Source organism: Myotis daubentonii, chromosome 10, assembly GCF_963259705.1.
Source record: "Myotis daubentonii chromosome 10, mMyoDau2.1, whole genome shotgun sequence".
In the NCBI taxonomy this organism is placed as follows: domain Eukaryota; kingdom Metazoa; phylum Chordata; class Mammalia; order Chiroptera; family Vespertilionidae; genus Myotis; species Myotis daubentonii.
Window position 1 is genome coordinate 73768470 of NC_081849.1, and position 23376 is coordinate 73791845.

The window sequence follows — 23376 nt, forward strand, 5'->3', positions numbered from 1 at the left end:
CTGCAACCCTGGCATGTGCCCTTGACCAGTCCATATGCCAACTCTCTATCCACTGAGCCAAACCAGCTAGGTCAATAAGTTGGATTTTTAAGGAATTATTTGATATAAAATAGTGCATCCAAGCCTTAGGAGGAAAATCTTCTCTAATAAGTAGAAGTAAAAATGCACAACAAAAATGTATAAAGCTCGGGTTGAGGTATTTAAATTTAGGTTTCTGTTGCATTAACAATTAATAAATCTGACCCCCAAAATGAAACAGGATTTCATTAAAGAAACTCTTCAATCCTATATAAAAAAAAGGCTAATATGCAAATTGACCAAACAGTGGAACGACAGATCACTATGACGTGCACTGACCACTAGGAGGCAGACACTTAATGCAGGAGCTGTCCCTGGTGGTCAGTGCGCTCTCACAGGGGGAGTCAGTGCGCTCCCACATGGGGAGCGCCGCTCAGCCAGAAGCCAGGCGAATGCAGCGGCTCCCAGGGCTCCCAGACTGCAAGAGGTTGCAGACCAGGCTGCGGGACCCCCCATCCCCGCAGAGCACGAATTTTGTGCACCAGGCCTCTAGAATAGAAATAATGCAAGGAAAAAGACTGGCTTTTGATAAATATTACAATTGTGTATGTTTTGATTTCCTGGTTTTGTTATATCACCCATCCAGAAAAATTGTTTTAAGTTAAGAATATTTATACAGAAAGCATTGGCAACTTGAAGTTAAATAAAAAGATTGTCAAGTATTTTCTTCATGACTAATGCTGACCCAGTTCCCACTAATATCAGAGGCTTCTGCAATATACAGCAAAGCCAGCTGTGGAGGCCAGGCAGAGGTCTTGCACACTTAGGGGAGATGTGTGTTAAGCGAGGAAGTCCTATGGAAAAATGGCTACCTTTTGCCAACTGCTAACTCTGGGACATGGGCTCTGTGCCAAGGATCATAATAATGGCATCAGCTGCTCCTGCTCTGACAGCCCTGCCGCTAACATTCTCTGGCTCTATTTAATGGCCAAAAACGGTGTGTCTATACCCAATACCAGCAGTCCACAAAGAGGACACATTGCTACTCACTGCCAAACTAATTAGTCCTCCTAGTTTATCGTTTCTCAGTCCATCCTGTATTTCTCCATAACTATGTAATTCGTTTTTCCATTTATTTGCTTGATGTCAGTCTCCCCAGCCAGAATATAAGATCAGGAACATTGGCCTTCATCCTCATTTTCCCTCCCTAGCACAGCGCCTTGCACAGAGTGGGTGCTATAAATGATGCTGACTCCTGGATGAATTCTCTCTGAGAGCCAAATACAGCTACTAAAAGGAAATGCTCCTTAATCTATATCAAACAGGTAACTTTCCATATTTTTTAAACATGGGAAACGGTTGCATTTCGAATATCTTCTGAGGCTTATTCTTATTCATTTTGCTTAGTGCGAGTCTCAGCATTAATATTTTCCATTCACCGAGATGTGCTCCAAAAATAGGAAATCAAATCTAAATACATAAATTGGCCCAGGAAGTAGCATCTTGGACATATTATTATTGATGATAAACTCTCTTTCCAATAGCTTCCCATCCTCCCTGGATTATTTCATGCCAAAAAAGGCATGCTTCACAGAGCTCTGAGTTCCTTAAGTAGCAGGTTCTATTTAAGTAGATAGATAAGCCTTGTCAGGCTATGCTGCTACTAGTAACAGTGAACTACCGTAAAGTGACATTGCAGTAAAAACAATACTTTCAGTAGCTTTTTATGCTCCTTCAATTCTTCCTCATTTTTGGAGACCTTGTGAATTTAGGGCTTGGTTAAAAGAAATGCCCCCCCTCCTCCAAAAAAAATCAAGAACTAAGCAAAAGCTTAAAATGCTATTATAACATTAACATTATCTTACATGCAAGCATACGCAAACAGCAAGTATATTTGATATCCTAATTACTACATGGTCTTATTTTGATGTAGTCCCTGAAAAATCATGGGGAATACTATATGCGCAAAGCTTTGCTCAATACTCTACAGAGTTTAGGTGATTTTTAGCTGTGTCCAGCCTTTTAAGACAATAGCCTTATTTTATTGGGATTCATGGTGAATAACACATTTCCTGAGAAAACACAATCTTTCATGTTCTTAAAGTACCAAACAGTGCCTAGGAAAAAAATGATTTAAGGAGATTTAACCTCAGGTGCCCTTACTGAGTTATTCTGATTAGCTTCAGATGTTATCTGAGTTTTTCCAGTAGCAGGGTATTACCCTGGAAAGGATGAGGTTGCTAAGCTGCTCTACAAGTATATATTTTCACTTGATCTTAATCAAAAGGCAGAGCAGCTGTACCAGTATATGTTTTCAAATAATACAGTTTATATCAGGATCTTGCTGATAAATAATTGGGAAACCTTGGGAATGTCATTTTTAATTTCCATCTGGCCTGGTTTTTCTCATTTACAAAATGAAGGAGTTGAATAAGATCAGTGGTTTAAAATATTTGGAACAAAACCCTTTCTTCAAATGAAATATTTTGTCAAGGACTAAGGTATGGAATTGACTATAACTCCAATTAACATAGCTTAAAAAAATCACTAATCTAAATACTATCTTATGTCCATTTGACTATGAAATATTATCATTCCACGAACAGATTCATGGTTCGTATAAACAAATATTCACTGAATGCCTGCTGGTATTAGGCCCTGCAAGGATTCTGCTGCACCCTGTGCAAGTCAAGCCATGGCCCAATGCTTCTATCATATTATTTTGCGAAGGAGGCCACACAATTCCACAAATAAAACAAAAGGCTATAATACAAGTACAAAAGGATGCACCAAATAGGGAGTGAATACTTCTGGCCAAGGGATCGAAGAAGTGCTCATGAGCAGGGGCGGGGGGGGGGGGGGGTGTGCATTTCACCAAAAGGTGAGATTTCTGACTCGGGAAAATGCATGAGGGTTTCCAAGTGGCCCAAACACATGAAGGTATGGAGGCAGGCAATTGAAAGACATGATAAGAAAAAGACAAGTATTCCAATTTGGTTGTGGTATAAATGGCATGACGGGGATTTTGAGCCAAAGCTGGGAAATTAGGTTGGAATCACATTATCAAAGTCCTTGAATTTCATGCTAATGAGGTTTGCCTTTACTCTCCAGGAATCTCCAGGAATCAGAACGCCATCTTTTTTTTTCTTTTTTTTTAAGCAAACTGTGCCATAAACAGAAATGTACCTAGAATAGATTTCTCAAAATAATGTGTCATTAGATATGAGAAAGACCGGAGATGAGGGCGCTAATTAGAAGACATATTCTGGCCAGAAGTGAGGAAGACCCAGCCTGCCACAGTGCTGTGGGCTGAAATGTGTCCCTAAAAAATGTCTATGTTGAAGACCTAACCCCCAATGTGACAGTATTTGGAGACAGGGCTTTTATGAGGTTATTAAGGTTGGCTGAGTTCATAAGGGTGGGGTCCTAATCCAGTGGGATCAGTGGTCCTATAAAAAAGGCCACGTGAGGACAGAGTGGGAGCCAGGAAGAGGGCTCTCACCAGAACCTAACCATGCTGGCTCCCTCATCTCAGACTTCCAACTTCCACAAGTGTGAGGAAACACACTTCTGCTGTTTAAGCCACCCACTCTGTGGCATCTTATGGCAGCCTGCGCACACTGACACAGACAGACAGGAATGGCGTGGAGATGAGAATGTCAGCAAGACACCATGAAAATGGAATCAGCAGGATTTGACAACTGATCCACTTTGGGATGTGAGAGGCAAAGGTCATCGGAGGCTCTGAGTCTAAGCCAGCGACTAGAAGGTGTTACGATGCTATTTACAGATGTAGCGAACAGAGGAGGAAGAACAATTCTAAAGCGACAGAGCTTAATTTTTTGTTTCTGATAAGTTTGGTAATTGAATGCGGGGTATTGCCAATAAGTTTGGTAACTGAATTCGGGGTATTGGCAACATGGCCATGAAGAGGCTTCCTGCAGGTAAATGGAATTGTGGGTTTAGTGGTTAAGAGAGATGACTGAATTAAAAGTCTAAGTCATTTTAGCAGCCTGGCTGGCATGGCTTAGAGGTCGAGCGTTAACCTATGAATCAGGAGGTCATGGTTCCATTCCTGGTCAGGGCACGTGATGTTTCTATCTCTCTCTCCCTCTCTGAAATCAATAAAAAATATTTTTAAAAATAAAAAATTTAAAAAGTCTAAATCATTTTAGAGTCATCTAAGAGGAGTAACACCAAGGACTGCTCATAGGTGAACAAAAACATTCATGCACAAAAAGATCTAAGTGCCCCCGAGTCTTCCTAAAATGATACCTATGGCTATTTGCTAAGTAAGTACTGCTTACATGTACTTTTATAAATTCTAGGACTTGTGCAGTAAAAGAGTTGAAAAAACTCAGAAAATTTACCTTTAAAATGGTAAATAAAATGTAGTTTAAATACCCCAAGTATCCCCTTCTGCTTTGATACATGTGTAATTTGTTTCTGTTGGCAAGGAAAAGAGCAAACAGAATTTACTAGACCACATAGTTCAACAAAAGACAAGATGACTCTGAGGCAGAGTAAAGGGTAAACTGTTCTTCAGATAAAGCACACATTAACTCTAAGAGGACTGAGTGCAAAAATGGAACATTCTATCCCACCGGGATGATGACTGGCAAGAGAATTCTACACCTGGGAATCTTGGTTCTTGAATTTCACAAGTGACAATGAAGTAACTAAATTGGAGAAAGAAAACGAGGAGCAAAAAAAACCCCACGAAATTACTGATAGAACAAGATATTATAAAACGAAGAAAAATTTCATGAACATTAAACTAAGTGGTACAATAAATGGAATATTTAGAGAATGAATAATACTCTGTAAAATGTGGCTACCTGTCTTAAGAACAGCTGATTTCTAAAATTTATAGAACCTGAAGATACAGGGTTGGGATTTCCCACTAAATAGGGGCTGGAAAAAATCTCAGCTATATGGTCCCCTGAACCCAGAAATAAAGGAAACAGTTGTATGAAATGTGGAGATCCCTGTAACTGAGTACCTGCTATAGAAATTCATACTCCTCAGTTTAACAAAGTAATATGAGTATTTCATTCCCATTTCCCAGGTGGATCTACTTGCAATTATTTAAGCTATTTCTTTTGCTATTGAATGACATGCTTCTAAATAATATATATGCTACTATTACTTGATCCTCCATTTCAGACATTTCTATTGATTTCCTGTTACAGAATATTCAGGATATGGTGCTCTTATTCTATGCTCCCAAAACATAGACACAGAAATACAAACAGATCCATACTCTTCTCTTTCTCTTTTTCTGCCCTCTGTAATCATACCACACTTTTGGATTGTACCAGCACTGGTGTTTTGATTGTTATGACCTCATAAATATTGCTTATGGCTAAGCCACATCATGTTCTTTGATTTTATTTCTTTTCTTGTTCAACCTTCTGTTTTCCCTGGAGTGGACTGTGCTATTTTATTCAATTGTCTAGTTTTCTCTGAAACGATCTTTTATTTGTTTCCCAACCCTCTGCCAGAGGTGTAGTTTTCCACAATACAATCAAATGAATTACACAATGTATCAGTGCCTTTCTTTTTCCTGGGGGATGTCCTTCTGTATGCCTTTGATTTCAGCTTCGGTTGGACCTGGATGATCGCTGAACCTGCTGAACAGCTATCCCAGGGCTTTCACCATTATCCTAAGAATTCCCTTAGCTTTTCTTCAGCATGCATCCCCCCTCCTTCTTTCTTTTTCCCCTCCTTCCATTTTTTTTTTTTTACTCAATACATATTGAGTGCCACTGTGTTCTAAGCATTGTTCTAGGAACTGTGGATAGAGCAGAACTAGTAATAGAGAGTTGAACAGGGTAAACAGGGTGAGCCTCTTAGACATCTCAAGGCAGTTGAATACAAAAATATTGAGTTCAACCCGGCCGGTTGAGCATCGACCTATGAACCAGGAGGTCACGGTTCAATTCCTGGTCAGGGCATATGCCCGACTTGTGGACTTAATCTCCAGTGTGGGCCATGCAGGAGGTAGCAAATCAATGATTCTCTCTCCCTTTCTTTTCCTCTCTGACATCAATAAAAATAAAAAATAAAATTTAAGTATTGAGTTCAGAGGTGGATCTGGAGGTATAAATTTGAGAATCATTTCCATATAAATGTGTTTTAAAAGCACTGGACTTGATGTGCTTCAATATTTAGAGGTCAAGAGGATAAGACTTTTTTACTATCCAGTAAAAAAAAAAAAAACACTGAGAAGATGTAGACAGAAGAGGAGGAGAACAAAGAAAAAGTAGTGTCCTGGAAACAGCTCAAGTGCCCATCAGTAGATGACTGGATTAAAAAACTGTGGTACATTTCACCTTGGAATACTATGCAGCTGTAAAAAAAAAAAGAAGGATCTTACCCTTTGGACAGCTTGGAGGGATCTGGAGAGTATCATGCTAAGTGCAATAAGCCAGTCGGAGAAAGACAAGTATCACATGATCTCACTCATATGTGGAATCTAATAACAAAATCAACTAATGCACAAAAAAGACCCAGAGACATTGAAGCATGGAACAGACTGGCATATTTCAGAGGAAAGAAGAGTTTATCCAATGAATTTCTGTGCATATATGCAAAGCCCATGGATAGACAACGCAGGGAAGGCCTGAGGAGGGGAAGAGAGCAGGGTGGAGGAGGTTAATGGGGGCGGGGGGTGGGGGCGGGGAAGGGGACATCTGTAATACTTTGAACAATAAAGATAAATTTTTTTAAAAAGTGGTGTCCTGAAAACTACGTGAAAAGGGCGTTTCACATGGGCTTTCTCAACAGGGCTGCTCTCTTCATCAAGCCAGCAAGGAGACCTTTTTCCCCTCAGGGAGGCTTAAAGAGTTTTCAGCTGATTAAGTCAAGCCCTGGGTAAACTCACTGTGTATTAACTCAAAATCAATTGCTTTAGGACCTCAACCATCTGCAAAATATCTGCACTTTTGCCCCGTTTTATTGGCTGGAAGGAAGGAACAAGGACTACTTACACTCAGGGAGGAGATTCTACAAGCCCTGAATACGAGGGGGCATGAGTCCTTGGTCCCCTAGAGTCTGTGTGCTACCGAGCGGCTCAGTTGAAAGGAAAACAGTGACAAAAGAAAGAGATGGCAAGTGCGGAGCAGTTTCCCTGAGTAGGTCAGAGGGAACAGGGTAGAGCACAGGTAGACAGAACATGGACATCTGAATTCACAGGCACAAGTAAGATAGTTGATATGGTGGGAGCATATGTCAGTTTTCTGCTTACTGGATCCTATATACTTCTCAGTTTATGTCCTTGTTTTGATAACACTCAGATTCCTGAGAAAAGGTCATTGGAGTTTGCATTATCTAAAATGACATATCTGTACCTATCTTTATTCCACCTTTATTTTGCTGGATACTAACTTAGCAGACTAGATTGCTGGAGAATTCTGGACTGGAAGTAATTTTCCTCCCACATTTTGAAGATATTGTTCCGGTCTTCTAGCTTCCAGTGCTATTGCTAAGAAGTCTGATGATATTCTGAGCCTTTGTGCTCTTCTGCTTATGTTAGTGTTCTGACATTTCAGTATTACAGTCTTGGTGAAGGTGTTTTTATTTATTGTTCCAAGGGCCTGTCCATGGGCCCCTCCAATCTAGAAATCCATATCCTTAAATTCTGGGGGGGAAAATTTCTGTATGAATTTTTAAAATTTTTTCTCCATTTCTCATTGTTTTTGTGTTTTTTTCCTTGAACTCATATTGAGCTTTTTTTTTTTTTTTTTTTTTTTTTGGTTATTTTTTGGTTATTTTTTTTTCCTCTGCCACTTTCTGGATTTAGATTTTTTAATTCTATTTTCTGATAAATTTCCTCAACTTTATCTTGATCCTTTTGTAGATATTTGTGTAATCATAGTTTTAATTTGCGCATTATTTCTTATTACTTCCAAATATAGAATAGTGGCCACAGAGCCAAACTGCTTGAGATCCCATCCCAGTACTATCTGTGAGCTGTGTGATCTTAGATAAGTTATTTAACCTCTCTGTGCCTTGGTTTATTAATCTTTAGTGTAATAATATATACATCACATAGGGTTCTTGTGAACATTAAATAAGGCAATAGATATAAAGTGCTCTGGACAGCGTCTGATAAATAAATGTTAATCATTATTATTTTATTTTATTGTTGTATATCTGAGGGTATTAAAGTGCGTTTTTATATATTTTTTTTCCTGTTCGCTGAGGTATTTTTGTTCTGGTTCATTTATTTTGGTCCCAGTCCTTCACACGAAAAGTTTTTACTCGACACCTGGTGATTCTTACCTGAATTCATGTTGTTGAAGTATGTGGAGGAGGTGGTAGTGGTTATTGACTGGTGAACTTCAACCTGGGGCGAAAAGACAGAAAGCTGGGTTTTTCAACCCCAAATATCAGCATCTGTACTTCTTGTCTCTTGGGCTGGTTAGTTCCCTAAAGAGGAATCCCTTGAGTTTCTGCCTGGGAGGGTATAAATCCGGTTCTCAGAAATTTGGGAGTTCAGTGGAGGAGGTAGGCCACTGATACGGAGTTCACCAAATCAGAATCAATGTCCTTCTTTCAGTACAGTACCTTCTCCCCACAACCAGCTGCACAAACCTCCCCATAAAGTCAGCTCCTCCATCTCCTGCTGGGAATGAAGGAAGCAGGTGCTGGTCCCTGTAGGACAGAGGAAGGCAGAGGGTGGACAGTCTTATCAGCCCCCTGTATAAACATTGCATCAATCCTCACTCCTTATCCCCTCTCAGAGGCACCCAGTGTCTCCAGTATCTCCAGATTCTGTGCTTCTCACTCTGTGATGCAGATGTGATCTTGCATCTTGCTGGCTTCCCCTCACTGACCCCTCACCAAGCTTAGGTTCCAGCATTATCTAGTTTGCTTAGTTCCAAAACTGTAGTGGATAATACTTATTTGCTCTTGTCTCTTCTCCTATTCTTTTTCTTTTGTAATTAAAAAAACTTTTAAATTTAAATTATGGAAAAGTACATACAACAAAGTTTCCCATCATAATTAGTTTTCGGTCTATAGTTCGGTAGTGTTAAGTATATTCACACTGTTTTGCAACAAACCCCAGGATTCTTTCATCTTGTGAAACTGAAACTCTTTACCCATGAAACAATTCTTCATTCCTCCCTCCCCTCAGCTCCTGGCAACCACCATTCAACTTTCTGCTTCTAAAAATTTTGACTACTCTAGAACCTCATATAAGTGGAATCATACATTATTTGTCTTTTTTTTTTAAACTGGCTCATTTTACCTAGCATAATGTCCTTACGTTTTATCCATGTTATAGTATGCATCAGACTGTCCTTCCTTTTTAAGGCTGAATAATTTAAATTTTTTATTATTTTTTAAAAATTTCATTGTGGTTCTCTTGACCTTTTGTCCTTATGAGTTTACAGTTTTATTTTCCCCATTCCTTTAGCCACTGTTTAAGTGGAATTTCAGGAAGCAGAGATAAACTTGTGAGTCCAATCTAGTCCTTAATAGGAAACCCATATTCTATTCATGAGATGTACCATTTAAGGTTATATTCTCTGTTGCTTTTGAGGACCTCTTTAACTTTGCAAGACCCATTAAGGGAGAACAGAATAATGACACTGCATTTAGTTTTAATTTAGCCAAATAAAAATTATGCTTTGGTGTTATGCAAAAATGTTACTTCAAGCAGCTATCTTTTAGCAGATTATAAACTCTTCCTCGGGAAATCTAGTCTAGTGGATCTCAAAGTGTGGTCCCCAGCCCCACAGCATAAGCATCACCTGGGAGTTTTACAAAAACACAATTCCCAGGCCCCACCTCAGAGCTACTGAATCTGGAAATCAGGAGGTGGAACCAGCTACTGCGTTTAAATAAGCCAGACGAGTGCTCCTTAGGCTTGCTAAAGTTTGAGAAGTGGGTCTGCCAGAGGCAACCTTTTGCAAAGCCACATCTAGAGATTAAACTTTCTATTTAGTCTTAGTCCAAATGTTTACTAGATTTTTCTAGTTAGGAGGTGACCAGCTTTTAGCAGGTAAGTTGTGAGGTGTCTGTACCACTTGCAATGCCCATGTTTTGCACTTATCTCTCTGCTGAAGAGCCTAGCTTGTCATATACTTATACTACCTGGCCACTTCCTTATCCTGCACCCCACTGCCCACACTGACCTAACCAGGAGAGAACCTCTCACTCAAGACCAGCCAATCCAACTGGATTCTCTCTCTTGAGAACAGGAACGAGAATAGGAACTAGAGACCCAGAACTGTAGTCAATGCTAAACTGCTAAAGTATATAAAACTGACAGTGATGGCCACAGTGGACTCTGCAAGTCAGGCTCCTGTGTCCTTTCAATTTGCCTATCTTTGTCCCTTGAGTGGGTATATATTTCTTGCAACAAAGACACTTGATCATGATATATCTTAAATATAGATAAGAAATGCTGTGTGATTGATTGGTTCATAGTTATTATCATCCATTGTCAAACCTGCCCAAACTGTTGACTTGCCCATACTATTATCCTGCTTTGTCAGCTGCATATAAACAAATTAATGTCTGTGTTCAATATATTTTTTTTAATTTCCTAGGTGTAAAAACACATTTGGTAGCACTCTTATTTTATTCCAATGCTGAGCTCTTGGAGTTCTTTTGCAATTGCTTCTGATTCCCTGAGAAAATCGTGCAAACTGCTTTGTAAATCAACAACCAAAGAATCAATATCCGTGATGTTCTTTTAAAGAATTCAAAGATAAATAGTCCCCATAAGCCACTGTCACCGAATTCTAAGGTCCAAAAGGAAATATTCTGAAAATGAAAGCAAGGGAAATCAGACATTACCAAAATGTTTATGTGATAGTGAAGAAAAGCCAGAATATGATTTGAAACGTGAACATTTGTTCTGAGAACGATATTAACATAATAGGAATATATCATGATCAAGCTTTACTTTTCCAGGTCATGGTTACTGATTTAAGAATTGATGCAAATAAATATTGTTATAAGAGAGCTGTTTGCAAAGATGTTTTAAATCCAACATGTCTTCTTTTAATATCATACAACTGTACAATATAACAGTATGGGAGAGACCATATAGGTCACCTAACCAATTATGCACGTCATGCCTGACTCACTTCAATATCCCTAAAGAAATGACAGCCACATGACCTTGGCTTGTAAATCCACAAAAAGGACTAGATGCATTTTGAAACACCAGGTAGGATGCTCCTTTGAAATACAGCTGTTGTAAGTGTTTGGCAAAGAAGTGCTTTTTTCCCTACCATTTCTGGGGTAAAGGGTGTTAAGCATTGTTGACAGACATTGATTATTGTTCCCAGAATCCATGCCCCTTCCTCTCCAAATGTTTACTTGGCACATGACTACCCATAATGAAGATTACATTCTCAAGCTTTCCTTACAGCCACGTGTTTCAGTTAATATTGCTGTGTAACAAATTACCCCGAAACTTGGAGGCTTAAAACAACCTTTTTATTATGCTCACAGATTCTGTGGGTCAGGATTTCAGCCAGGGAATGCCAGGACTGGCTGTTTCTGTCAGACTGGGATAACTTCTGTCATAGTCACACGCCCACCCAGATTCAGAGGAGGGGAAATAAGACTTCAACTTTTTAAAAAATATATATATTTTTTTATTGATTTTTTTACAGAGAGGAAGGGAGAGGGATAGAGAGCTAGAAACATTGATGAGAGAGAAACATTGATCAGCTGCCTCCTGTACACCCCCCACTGGGGATGTGCCTGCAACCAAGGTACATGCCCTTGACCAGAATGGAACCTGGGAACCTTCAGTCTGCAGGCCGACGCTCTATCCACTGAGCCAAACCAGTTAGGGCAAGACTTTAGCTCTTGATAGGGGAGTGGCACAGTCACACCGTAGAAGAGCACATGGCACAGGAGATAGGTATTTTTGCAGCCATTTTTGGAAAATGCAATTTGTCACACCATAGATGTGCCCATCTTGACTAATTTCTATTGGGGGGGGGGGGGGCGGATTGAGGGCAAGTTCCCTTCTCTTTTCCAGTTTCTTCTTGGCTGAAATATGGATGAGATGACTGAAAATGGAGCTGTAATTTTGGACCACAAACTGAGGATTACAGAGTAGGGGGCTGAAAAGAGCCTGGGTGCCTGATGATCATGGAACCGTAACATTCCTGAACTGCTTACATTTTACATTACAGAGAATTAAGCTTCCATCTTGTTTAAGCCACTGTATTTTGCGTTTTCTGCCATGTGCAAACAATGCTAATCTTAATAAAAACATCATGAATAAACACAGATATGCAAATTTGTCTTAAATGACTACATTTATAAAGATAATAATGCTTACATGGTTAGAGTTTGATTAATAGTGTAGGCCATGCAATTGAGATCATGGTATTTAAAAAAAGCTTGCCTCTTAAGATGCTTAACACTCACAAGTAGAAGTACATTACTGTATTTAAAAACACATGAGGTTGAAAAAAATGAAAATAGAGAAAACATTCACTTATGAATTGAATTCACCTTGGATTACTAAAAAAGGTTAGTATCAAGATGTATTTTTATAAAAGTGACTATTTTGTTTCATCTCAATTTTTAGTCTCTGAATTTCCTGAGTCGTGTATTTACTCTTTTTTTGTGGGTAGAAAAATAACTCAGAATAAGTAAGTGAGCTTGCCCTTGAAATACTTTATTTACAATAATATGATGGTCATTGTGGGAAATGAACTATGTGTTTTTAAATAGCATTTAAATGGTAAAGAACAATTGTATAATTCAAAATTGTAAACGTTTGCAGAACTAGCCTCATTTCAAAGTCAAGATTTCTACTTTGAACACACATCTCTAATTCTATTCTCCTTGTATTGAAGCTTTCTTATTTTGGAGATATCATTCAAAATCAGTCAAGGCCTAAGGGAAAGTCTTAAAATGAACAATGAGAGCCTAATCAAGCAAAATTTTCCTTGCTTTAGGACCATCTGCCCTATGACATTTTATTCTAGTTTCTGCACTATCCTAGTTGAAGGGTGCGGACTAACTTTGATAAGTGCCTCACAATAAATGGTCCATTTGTTTCAATAAATAGTAGTAAATGAATAGGGTGGAAAATGGAATAGTATCATGAAAGCAAAACATAATAGACAAGATGGATGGAGAAAGACTAGATAAAATGTGGTGGGGGAAAAAGACCATGTAACAAAGATGGGGGAGGGGGGATATTATTTCTTTGTCCACCAGAGCACCAGTAACCACTCTATGACTTCAAACCAAAGACATTACCAACACTTATCAATGCAACTAGATTCTCGGGAGAAATTAAAACGCCGCCACCGAGGTGGAGACTGAAGTTTCCGGGCAAACCGCGCAGCCCCAGCTCTGCGTGGGTACCGTGGTGAGTTACGCGTGGGAATTCGGCCCAGCAGCCCGCCCGCTCCGGGGCGCGCGGACAGGTGGACGGCGAGGCGCCGCTGGCTGGAGCGGGAGGGACGGGCACCACCCCGGGCAGCGCAGAGCGGGGGACCCACGCCTCGGCCGCGCGCCAGAGCCGGGCTTCCAGCGAACCCGCCCGCGCCCGCAGCCCCGGAGCCACCCGACTGGCGGGTGCGCGGCGCCAGCCGGCGGGGTTACCATGGTTTCCGGGGGTCACGTGGGCGCGCTCGGGAGCTCCCCGCTGCGCGCCGCGGAGGGGCGGGGGCGGGGCGGCCGGGGCGGGGGAGAGGCGCGGCCGCGGCGGGAGCGGGAGGAGCCGGAGATGCTGCCAGCCCTCCTCCGGCCGCGCTCGCTCAGCCGCCGCCGCTGCACCGAGGAGACGCGCGCCGGGCCAGCCGGGCCGCCGGGCCCACCGCGCCGCGCCTGCCGCCGGTAGCGCCTCCCGCACCGCCCGCGCTCGCTCGGCGGCCGCCGGGCCGGAGGCCTGTCCGGGGACGGGGCGAGGGCGGCGCGCAGGCGCCCGCCGCCCGTCAGGCAGGATGAGCATCGAGATCCCGGCGGGGCTGACGGAGCTGCTGCAGGGTTTCACGGTGGAGGTGCTGAGGCACCAGCCCCCGGACCTGCTGGAGTTCGCGCTGCAGCACTTCACGCGCCTGCAGCAGGAGAACGAGCGCAAAGGCTCCGCGCGCCCCGGCCATGAGGGCAAAGCCTGGGTGGACGCGGGCGCCGCCGCCGGGGGCGGCACCCCCAGCAAGGGCGTCAACTTCGCCGAGGAGCCCATGCACACCGACTCCGAGAACGGGGAGCAGGAGGAGGAGGAGGAGGCCGCCGCGGACACCGTGGCGTTCAACGGTGAGGACCGCGACCCTTCGCGCGCCCCCGCTCCCGACCGCCTTTCTCCCCTGCGCTCTAATTCCGCCGCTTGCGTCCCCCACCTCTGCCCGCGTTCTCTACCTTCCTTCCCATCCCGCCCACCCCCTCGGCATCCATTTCTGTCTTTCCCATTCGCCCACCTTCCTACTCCGCTCTCTTGTCATGCCTTTCCCCGCCGTCCCCTCCCCTGGAGGTGGGAGCTGCAAGGTACGCATTCTCTGCCCGCCTGGCCCCTCGGGCCCTGGGCTGAGAGACCGGGGACGGCCGGCCGGGGGTGGGCATCTGCCAGACAACTTTCACTGTGGTTGGAGGACGGGTACCATTGTGCAGAAAGGAAACGGGTCCCCTCGGCGTCCTCTCTCAGCCCTTCTATTCATTAATGGAGTGTCCAAAGCGAAAGGCGAGGGGGTGTTCAGTTGAATTGGCTTGATTGTTAGGGGAGCAAATTCTCCTAACGGAGCGTGAAATTGGAGAACAAGATGTATGGTAATAGCTTTGACATTGCTAGAGACAAAGTAATCTGTTATCTTCCGATTTGCCAACACCGAAGCGTTGTGTTCAGATTGGACACACTACAAAGGATCCCTTTTGAGCCTGTGACACACAGGGTCTTTGGGATGAGGGAACAGGCTGATAGTTTGGTTTTTTTGTATAAAACAAATATTGAATGATTGGGTGCCTTAGGGGGGGGGGGGAAAGTGTGTGAAAACACGGTAGGAAGTTTTTGAGAGCTTGTTAGCTGTCTTCAGAATGAAAAGCCAGTGAGTAAGTGTAAGGACTGTGCCAGACATTGAATCTAGAAAGAATGAATGGGAAAGAAAAGAGAATTTTCTCAAATAGCTGCTCCTGACAAGTCCCACCCCTTCTGCTTACAACCCTCTTTTCCTAACACACAGACACACACGCACATTGACAATACTCCTGCCTGTATTTACACAAACCGCCTAAATCCCGTCTTCATGGCATCCCAAGCTGAAACAACATGGTGTGCGCTGTGCAAGGGTTTCTCTTTGTGGTGTAAGGCAAACGTGCACTCAGCATTGCCGCAGCTTGTATTTATTTACACTGCTTGTGGTTTGTGCCTGCAGCACATCTCATGTAATGAAAACATTTTCGAGTGTAATTTTCTTGTGTATGTACCTAGGAAGGTGTTTCTTTTCTTTGCAAAATTGTTGAACTATATTACAAAATTAATATATCTTTAGCTTGTTCAAAACAGTCACAGAATCCTTGGAAATTAGTGCTTTGTGGAAGATAAAGGGAAAGATTGTTACTTAAGAAATGTTTAATCAGTCTTAATTGTTCTTTTTGCACAAGAATGTAATCAAATGCTTTATTTACCAGGAGGAAGAAAAGGATAAAAGAATACACATTATAAACAGAGGAGAAGGAGAAGCCATTAGTGGGTGACACAAAGGCCAGAGGCATCTCATACTTTTTTCTATGCTTCCAACATACACATGCACACATGTGTACATACATATGCACATGCCCACACACAAAGGAAAAAGGGACTAGTTTCCAAGGTTGGAGGAAATGAGGAACCAAGGCATTTGTTAAAGAACCTATATATGGTCGATACAATATGTTGTTAGTATAACTAAAATATTTTGTTTGTATAATGCTTTTGAAGTACTTGGCATTGATGATTTCATTCTTTCCTTCCAGTAATGTATATTATACACAGAGCAGATTTCATTTCTCTTTTGGAATGAAAAAAAATTAGCTATTAACTTCTAAACAGCAGGGACCATTTTATATGGTTTTGCATTCTCCAAGGAACCTTTATTGTAAATATTACTCAGTGTGAGTTTTAATAAATACTTGTTAACCAACTGCCCTTTTTAACCCCAGACCTAACCCTGAGCACTTAAAACCTTTGACTGCAACCAAACACAATTTGATCATTATCCAAGACACACACACACACACACACACACACACACACATCATCATCATCATCATCATCATCATCATCAGAAACTTCGGCAACTTCGGCACCTCTACTAGGTGCAGTAGAAAATACGTAATATTTTCTATTATACTCAGTTCTCTTTTAAGAGTAAATTGTTTTGAGACCTGAGTTTATAAACAATGACAGGTGCCCTGGCCAGGTGGCTTAGTTGATTAGAGTGTCGTCCCATGCACCAAAAGGGTTGTGGGCTCGATTCCTGGTTAAGGTACATATCTAGGTTGTGGGTTTGATTCCCAGCCAGGGTGCGTACAGGAGGCAACCGACTGATGTTTCTCTTTCTCTCTCTCCCCCCCTCCCCTTCCTCTCTCTCTAAAATCAATTTTTTAAAAAGCACACACACATATCCTTAGGTAAGGATTTAAAAAAAACAATAATTACTGGTTATTAAGGGACTGGCAAACTTTTTGTAAAGATTCAAGCAGTAAATACTTCAGACTTTTTGAGCAACATTTGGTCTCTATCACAGTCTTCTTTTTTTAATGTTATTTTATTTCTGTTAATCCTCACCTGAGGATATTTTTCCCACTGCTTTTCAGAGAGTGAAAGGGGGAGGGGAGGGGAGAAAGAGACACACTTCAGTTGGCCCACATGTGCCCCCGGGGATGGGGAGTGAACCCACAACCCAAGTACATGCCCTTGACCAGGAATTGAACCCTTGACATTCTAACCACTTAGCAACACAGGCCACGCATAATCTCTCTCTCTCTCTCTCTCTCTCTCTCTCTCTCTCTCTCTCTCTCTCTCTCAACAACCCTTTGAATACATATTTCCTCTGGAGGTTGGGATTATATAAAATTGGTCACAGACCAAGGCCATACATAGTGTGCCAACTTCTGGTGGGGGGGGGGGAGTCAAAGTAGTGCCATTGGAAAACAAAGTGGAGTGAGCCTGTCAATTTCATGTCTAGGTACCAAACAGTGCCAAAATATATTTTAAAAAATACTGGGTAATTCTACTAGCATGGTAAAGAATTGGTGCTAGAAGGTAAGTCTTAATTACTGTGACACAGCACACAAAATTTTAGTATGTACCTCAAGGAAGTTCAATTCAGAAGTGAATATTACCAGGTACCATTCTCAGAGAGCTTTCTTGGGCTGGGACATGGGACCTCCCTGCCCCCCACAGACCTGCCTGGTCTTTCTGATATTCATAGTTCCCTGACCACACTTTGAGAAACATTGATCAGCAAACAGTGATGAGGATAATATCTTTCTCGTATTAACAGTTAAAAAATAGCTGCCATTTATTGGCATTCAGTGTGTACTAGGCACTAGCTAAATGCTCCAACTCATTATCCCAGCCTCATGAGAAAAGTAAGACTGTCACTTGCCCAGTATTTCACAGCTAGTATGCTGCAAAGCCAGGACTGGAACACAGGTCGACGTGGCTCCATCCCTGTACTCCTAACTCCCAGCTTTTATCTCTGGAAGGGGGTGGGGCTCGCATCATCTGAGCCTTTTTTTTTTTTTTTTAATGTCAAGCTCTACCTTAATGTGGTTTATCTTTAAAGCTCCGAAAAATCAACTCATCCGTGGTCACACACAGAGGGCTAATAAGTAGCAAAGCCTGGTTTCTTACATCTCTCTGATCCAAGCCTATCAGGGAGTTATTCCTAAATTAAATTTGTCTACAGGTTAACTCACAGGCCATTTTTCCTGGTTATTTTTCCACTAATGGTGATAGAATTGTATTGATTGGTCCATATCCGTTCTCATGAATCGCTTTAGGACAAGCACTGGTATTTATAAGAGAACGGGCAAATAGGCAAGTTTGTGACCATGAAACTGGTGCCCATTGACTCCCATAGGGGATCGGCATATGACATTGACCTCTCAGTGTGGAGGTTGAATCAAATGAGCCAGCGGAGACTGGTAGCATGGACAGTGATGGCACCGGGTCAAATAGATGGGTGAAGGTGTCTTTACTTTTCTGCGGATAGCTTTCCCATACCTCTCCAATTTTGTTCTAATTGTATCACTTCTAATTCCTATTTTCAGTTTGCTATCAATTCTGTTTAAAAGGACAATTTTAGGTGTTAGAATAATGGCATATGAAGAGCCCCCTTTTAGGGAACTGTTTAAGTCCTAAAAAGAAAGGAAGAAAGGAAGAGAGAGAGAGAGAGAGAGAGAGAGAGAGAGAGAGAGAGAGAGAGAGAGAGAGAGAGAAAGAGAGAAAGAAAGGAAGGAAGGAAGGAAGGAAGGAGGAAGGAAGGAAGGAGGAAGGAAGGAAGGAAGGAAGGAAGGAAGGAAGGAAGGAAGGAAGGAAGGAAGGAAGGAAGGAAGGAAGAAGAAAGAAGCTGCAATGGAGACTCTGCCTCCCTCTTTCCCAGTATAGAAAGTGCATAGAGCTTGACCTGTCACTTCTGAAAGGGTAGTGTCCCCAGACTTAGAATTTATTAGAAGGGCTTAGAGCTTACAGGCCAAAGAGTTGGATTAGCATCAATTTGTAGAGGAATCTATGGTCATTGCAGGTTCCCCCCATCCGAGACTAGAGCGTTCCTATGAAATCTTTTGAAAAGCGAAGAAGCAATTACATTTGACCCTTGAACAACAGGAAGGGGGGGGGCGGGGGCTAGGGGTGCCAACCTCCCATGCAGTCAGAAATCCATGTGTAATTTTTGAGTACCTCCCCCCCAAAACCTAACTACTGATAGCCTTCTGTTGAATGGAAGCCTTACTGATAACATAAACAGTTCATAACACACATATTTTGTATTTTATGTGTGTTATATACTGTATCCTCACAATAAAATAAGCTACAGAAAAGAAATTTATTAAGGAAATCATAAGGAAGAGAAAATACTTTTACAGTATTTATGGGAAAAAATCTGCATAGAAGTAGACTCATGCAGTTCAAACCGGTGGTGTTCAAGGGTCAACTGTACCATTAATTTATATGGAAAATGTTTTGACCCAAAAGATAACCTACCAAATCATGCCAAATAGCACATAAAACCTAACATAACACCAACATGTAATGAAAGCAGTGCCACTCTTGCTACTCAGGGTGTGCCCTACCTCTAAAGTGGCTTGCTGAACTGTTTTTGCTTTTCGCCTTTTTTTCATAAAAACAAAAATGCTCTTGGTATTTTTTTCAGTTAGTAAAAACAGGTATGAACTACTAGTGATTGCAGGTGTTTTGTAATAGCAAAGTGGCATTAACATGAACTTTTGAAAAGAAGGGAATACCTGTAGTGGTTTTATATAGGCATCATTGTAAGATCTTGTGTTGCTCAATAATTTCTTCAGTGAAATCGCTGAACTTACAAAAATTAAATAAAATTCGGAAATACTCTGATATATTGACAAGTGGCCAGAACATAATGAATTATATATGGGTATATGAAAAGCAGTCAACCTGGAAGAAAACTAAACAAATATGTAAGTAATTTTCTATATCATGGAAGAAAAAGAGCTAGAATTCAAAGTGGATACACAAGCAAAAAAATATAGAACCATACCTAATAAGCAAAGTATATAAATAGAATTTTACCATGTAAAGCCTATGACTCTGACCTATGTCAAATCTTTGTTGGAGAATCTTATCTATTTTTTATAATTTAAGGGATCCTCAGAATCATGCAAAATATTGGAAAGTTGGAGCTTGTGGTGGCGGTGGTTGTGGAGGAGGGAGACTAAGAAAACATGTATTATGAGAAGACATGGTTGAAGGAGAGTTGAGAAGAATGGTCATGTGTCTGAAAACGTTTTCTTAGATGACTCTGAGCAAATACCTGTTAGGTACAGACTTAGAAGAGCTAAAGCTGCATTGTAACTTGAAGAATAAAAGTCAAATTCATCTGTTGCAGTTGTTTATGTGGTCGTCTTAAAATGAGCTGATGGCAAAGCAGTAAGGAGAGTAGGCAGATTGACTTCCCAAGACTCTGCTGTGGAAATATTCTTAACCGTGCTCATACTAGGAGTAAGAAACATGTTTATTTGTTGAGTTCATAGCCTAACTGGTAGCAGGAAATTGTAGAAAGCAATCGTAGCTCTGAAGAATTGTTGCTTTGCCTGATTTATTAGGTCCACTTCTGTGTGCCCTTATATAAGAACTTGCTCTCTCTATGGTGACTAGAAACTATTAAAAGACAAAGCAACCAATCTTCAGCTCTTGCCTCCTACTACATGTAGCTGCCAACATATGACTAAAGACATTTTAGTAGTTGTAGTTACCTTAAGCAACTAATTGAAAGTTAAAATATCTTATGTCATCAACCTCTTAAATACATTTAACTGGTTTGAAAAAATGTTCATGAAAGTCAGCTTTTGGGGATTAACTTTAAATTCAGGCAATATTTCTTTTCTTTTATGTATGAAGTGCTGTGCTAGGCATGTTGACATGTTATTGTACTAGTAGTATTGACCTCATAGAGTTGTGTGTGTTTTTTAATTAAATCTTTATTGTTCAGATTATTACATTTGTTCCTCTTTTTTCCCCCCATAACTCCCCTCCTCCCAGTTCCCACCCCACCCTCCGCCCTCACTCCCCACCCACTGTCCTCATCCATAGGTGCACGATTTTTGTCCATGCTCTTCCCACATCTCCCACACCCCTTTCCCCCCCAAGAATAGTCAGTCCATTCCCTTTCTATGTCCCTGATTCTATTATAATCACCAGTTCATTCTGTTCGTCAGATTATTTATTCACTTGATTCTTAGATTCACTTGTTGATAGATGCATATTTGTTGTTCATAATTTGTATCTTTACCTTTTTCTTCTTCTTCCTCTTCTTAAAGGATACCTTTCAGCATTTCATATAATACTGGTTTGGTGGTGATGAACTCCTTTAGCTTTTCCTTATCTGTGAAGCTCTTTATCTGACCTTCAATTCTGAATGATAGCTTTGCTGGATAAAGTAATCTTGGTTGTAGGTTCTTGGCATTCATCTTCTTGCCACTCCCTTCTGGCCTGCAAAGTTTCTGTTGAGAAATCAGCTGACAGTCGTATGGGTATTCCCTTGTAGGTAACTCGGTTTCTTTCTCTTGCTGCTTTTAAGATTCTCTCTTTGTCTTTTGCTCTTGGCATTTTAATTATGATGTGTCTTGGTGTGGTCCTCTTTGGATTCCTTTTGTTTGGGGTTCTCTGTGCTTCCTGGACTTGTAAGTCTATTTCTTTCACCAGGTAGGGGAAGTTTTCTGTCATTATTTCTTCAAATAGGTTTTCAATATCTTGCTCTCTCTCATCTTCTGGCACCCCTATAATTCGGATGTTGGTATGCTTGAAGCTGTCCCAGAGGCTCCTTACACTATCTTTGTATTTTCGGATTCTTTTTTCATTTTGCTTTTCCGGTTGGGTGTTTTTTGCTTCTTCGCATTTCAAATCTTTGATTTGATTCTTGCAATCCTCTGGTCTGCTGTTGGGAGTCTGTATAATATTCTTTATTTCAGTCAGTGTATGCTTAATTTGGTTCTTTATCACAACATTGAGGGTCTCATTAGATTTCTTGAGGATCTCACTATATTTATCGGCGGTCTCACCAGTCTTTTCGAGGGCCTTACTAAGTTTATCAGCGGCTTCTAGACAGTTCTTGAGAGACCTTAAAAGTGTGGTTTTGAACTCTATATCCTCCATTTCTGTCATTTGTGTCCTGTTTCTTTGTCTCCGCATTTTTTATGCTTTCTTGGTGCACCCCCTTGTGGTCTTTGTGCGCAGTCTTGTTGTAGTTAAACCTTGATTGTTGTAGGTAACACTGGGGGGGGATTTGACCTCCAGGCCAACTGGCTGTGAGAATCAGCTGTGTCTGCAGTTACCTCATAGAGTTGTTACAAGGATAAATAGATTAATATTTGTAGGGCTCATAGCAAATATTTCAGTGCACACAGCAAACATGGGTTGCATGTTAAACAAATTATCTCATTAACATGAAATCTTACAGAAGTGTAAGCTTTTCTTGCAGAATAGCAATTTGGTGGAAATTAACCTGGCATTAGCACTTTTTAGAAAGATGAAGTAGGAAATGAGTTTATGTGCAATCCTACTTAGGATTTAATGTGCAGTTATGTTGCACAGTTAAAAAACCCACATCCTTGCAACTCATAATTTGTAGCTAAGAGCCCAGGATTTTGTATGAATGAGACTTAATTGTCTCTGGCTGTTAGATATTTATGTGGCAGTTTTAAATGCTTCTGAAATAGATTACATCATTCATGACAAATGGCTAAAATATTGAAGCCATTATTTTTCTTACGAGCATAAAACAATAATATTAGAGATTTAAAAAATATGTTTAGCTATAGATGGTCATTGTGATTTTCAGAGTAGATGGTTAAGACCATTTTCAATTGATTTGAGAGAGAGAGAGAGAGAGAGAGAGAAAGAAAGAAAAGAAAAAAAGAAACATCAGTGTGAGAGAAAAGCATTGATCAGCTGCCTCCTACACGCACCCTGACCGGGATCAAACTCACAACCTGAGTATGTACCCTGACCAGGAATCGAACCCACCACCTTTTGGTGTATGGAATGACACTCCAACCAACTGAGCCACACTGGCCAGGGCAAGAACATTATTAATTTTGCTACTAGTATTAAGTGAATTGCTTTAGTATTGATATTAGAAAATCAAAGGACTTGAAACTGCCCTTTCTCAAACTCTTATCCATCTTTTATTTTAGGCTTTAGGAGCGAGGTAAAGGGAAAAAGGCAAGGAGAGGGAGGGGTGGAGGAACCAGAAGAGAGGGAGGAAGAGAGAGGAGTAGAATCAGTTGGGACTTGTGAAGGATTCTTTGAGTGAATTATACTTTGTCTGGAGACAGGTCATGGAGTGAAAACACCTAAACAAAATTGCAGCATTGGATGCTGGCATGCCTCTACTTAAGAATCAAACTGTGTAGCCGTTACTTAATGTGATAGTTACAAGCTTTCCATTTGAGGTTGCACATAAAGTAATGGACTATGTCTGGGTGGGACTGGAGTAAATATTTAATGATTATTTATTATTGCAAATCTCATTTCATAGATCTCAGTAAATTTCCAGCTTTCAAGGCTTTGTTCATAATTGTGTCAAAAAAACAAACGTGTTTCTTTTTAAACTGTAAATACTAGCAAGAGACCTTGGAATTGATCAATGAGGAGTTTATTTGTAGCCCATTAAATAATTTAATGAGAGT

General features: G+C 41.1%; 2 protein-coding genes across 2 annotated transcripts in view; one reads left to right on the forward strand and one right to left on the reverse strand.

Moving 5' to 3' along the window:
- The window catches only part of LOC132211130 (ubiquitin-conjugating enzyme E2 R2-like), a 920533-nt gene that overhangs the window by 428697 nt on the left and 468460 nt on the right, over positions 1 to 23376 (reverse strand). The gene's annotated exons all lie outside the window — the stretch shown is intronic.
- Positions 13718 to 23376, forward strand: part of PRKAR2B (protein kinase cAMP-dependent type II regulatory subunit beta) — a 75651-nt gene continuing 65992 nt past the window's right edge. Inside the window, exon 1 of the mRNA XM_059712808.1 lies at positions 13718 to 14271. Coding sequence (XP_059568791.1) covers positions 13959 to 14271 — 313 coding nt within the window. The 5' untranslated portion in view covers positions 13718 to 13958. The remainder of the gene's footprint in view (positions 14272 to 23376) is intronic.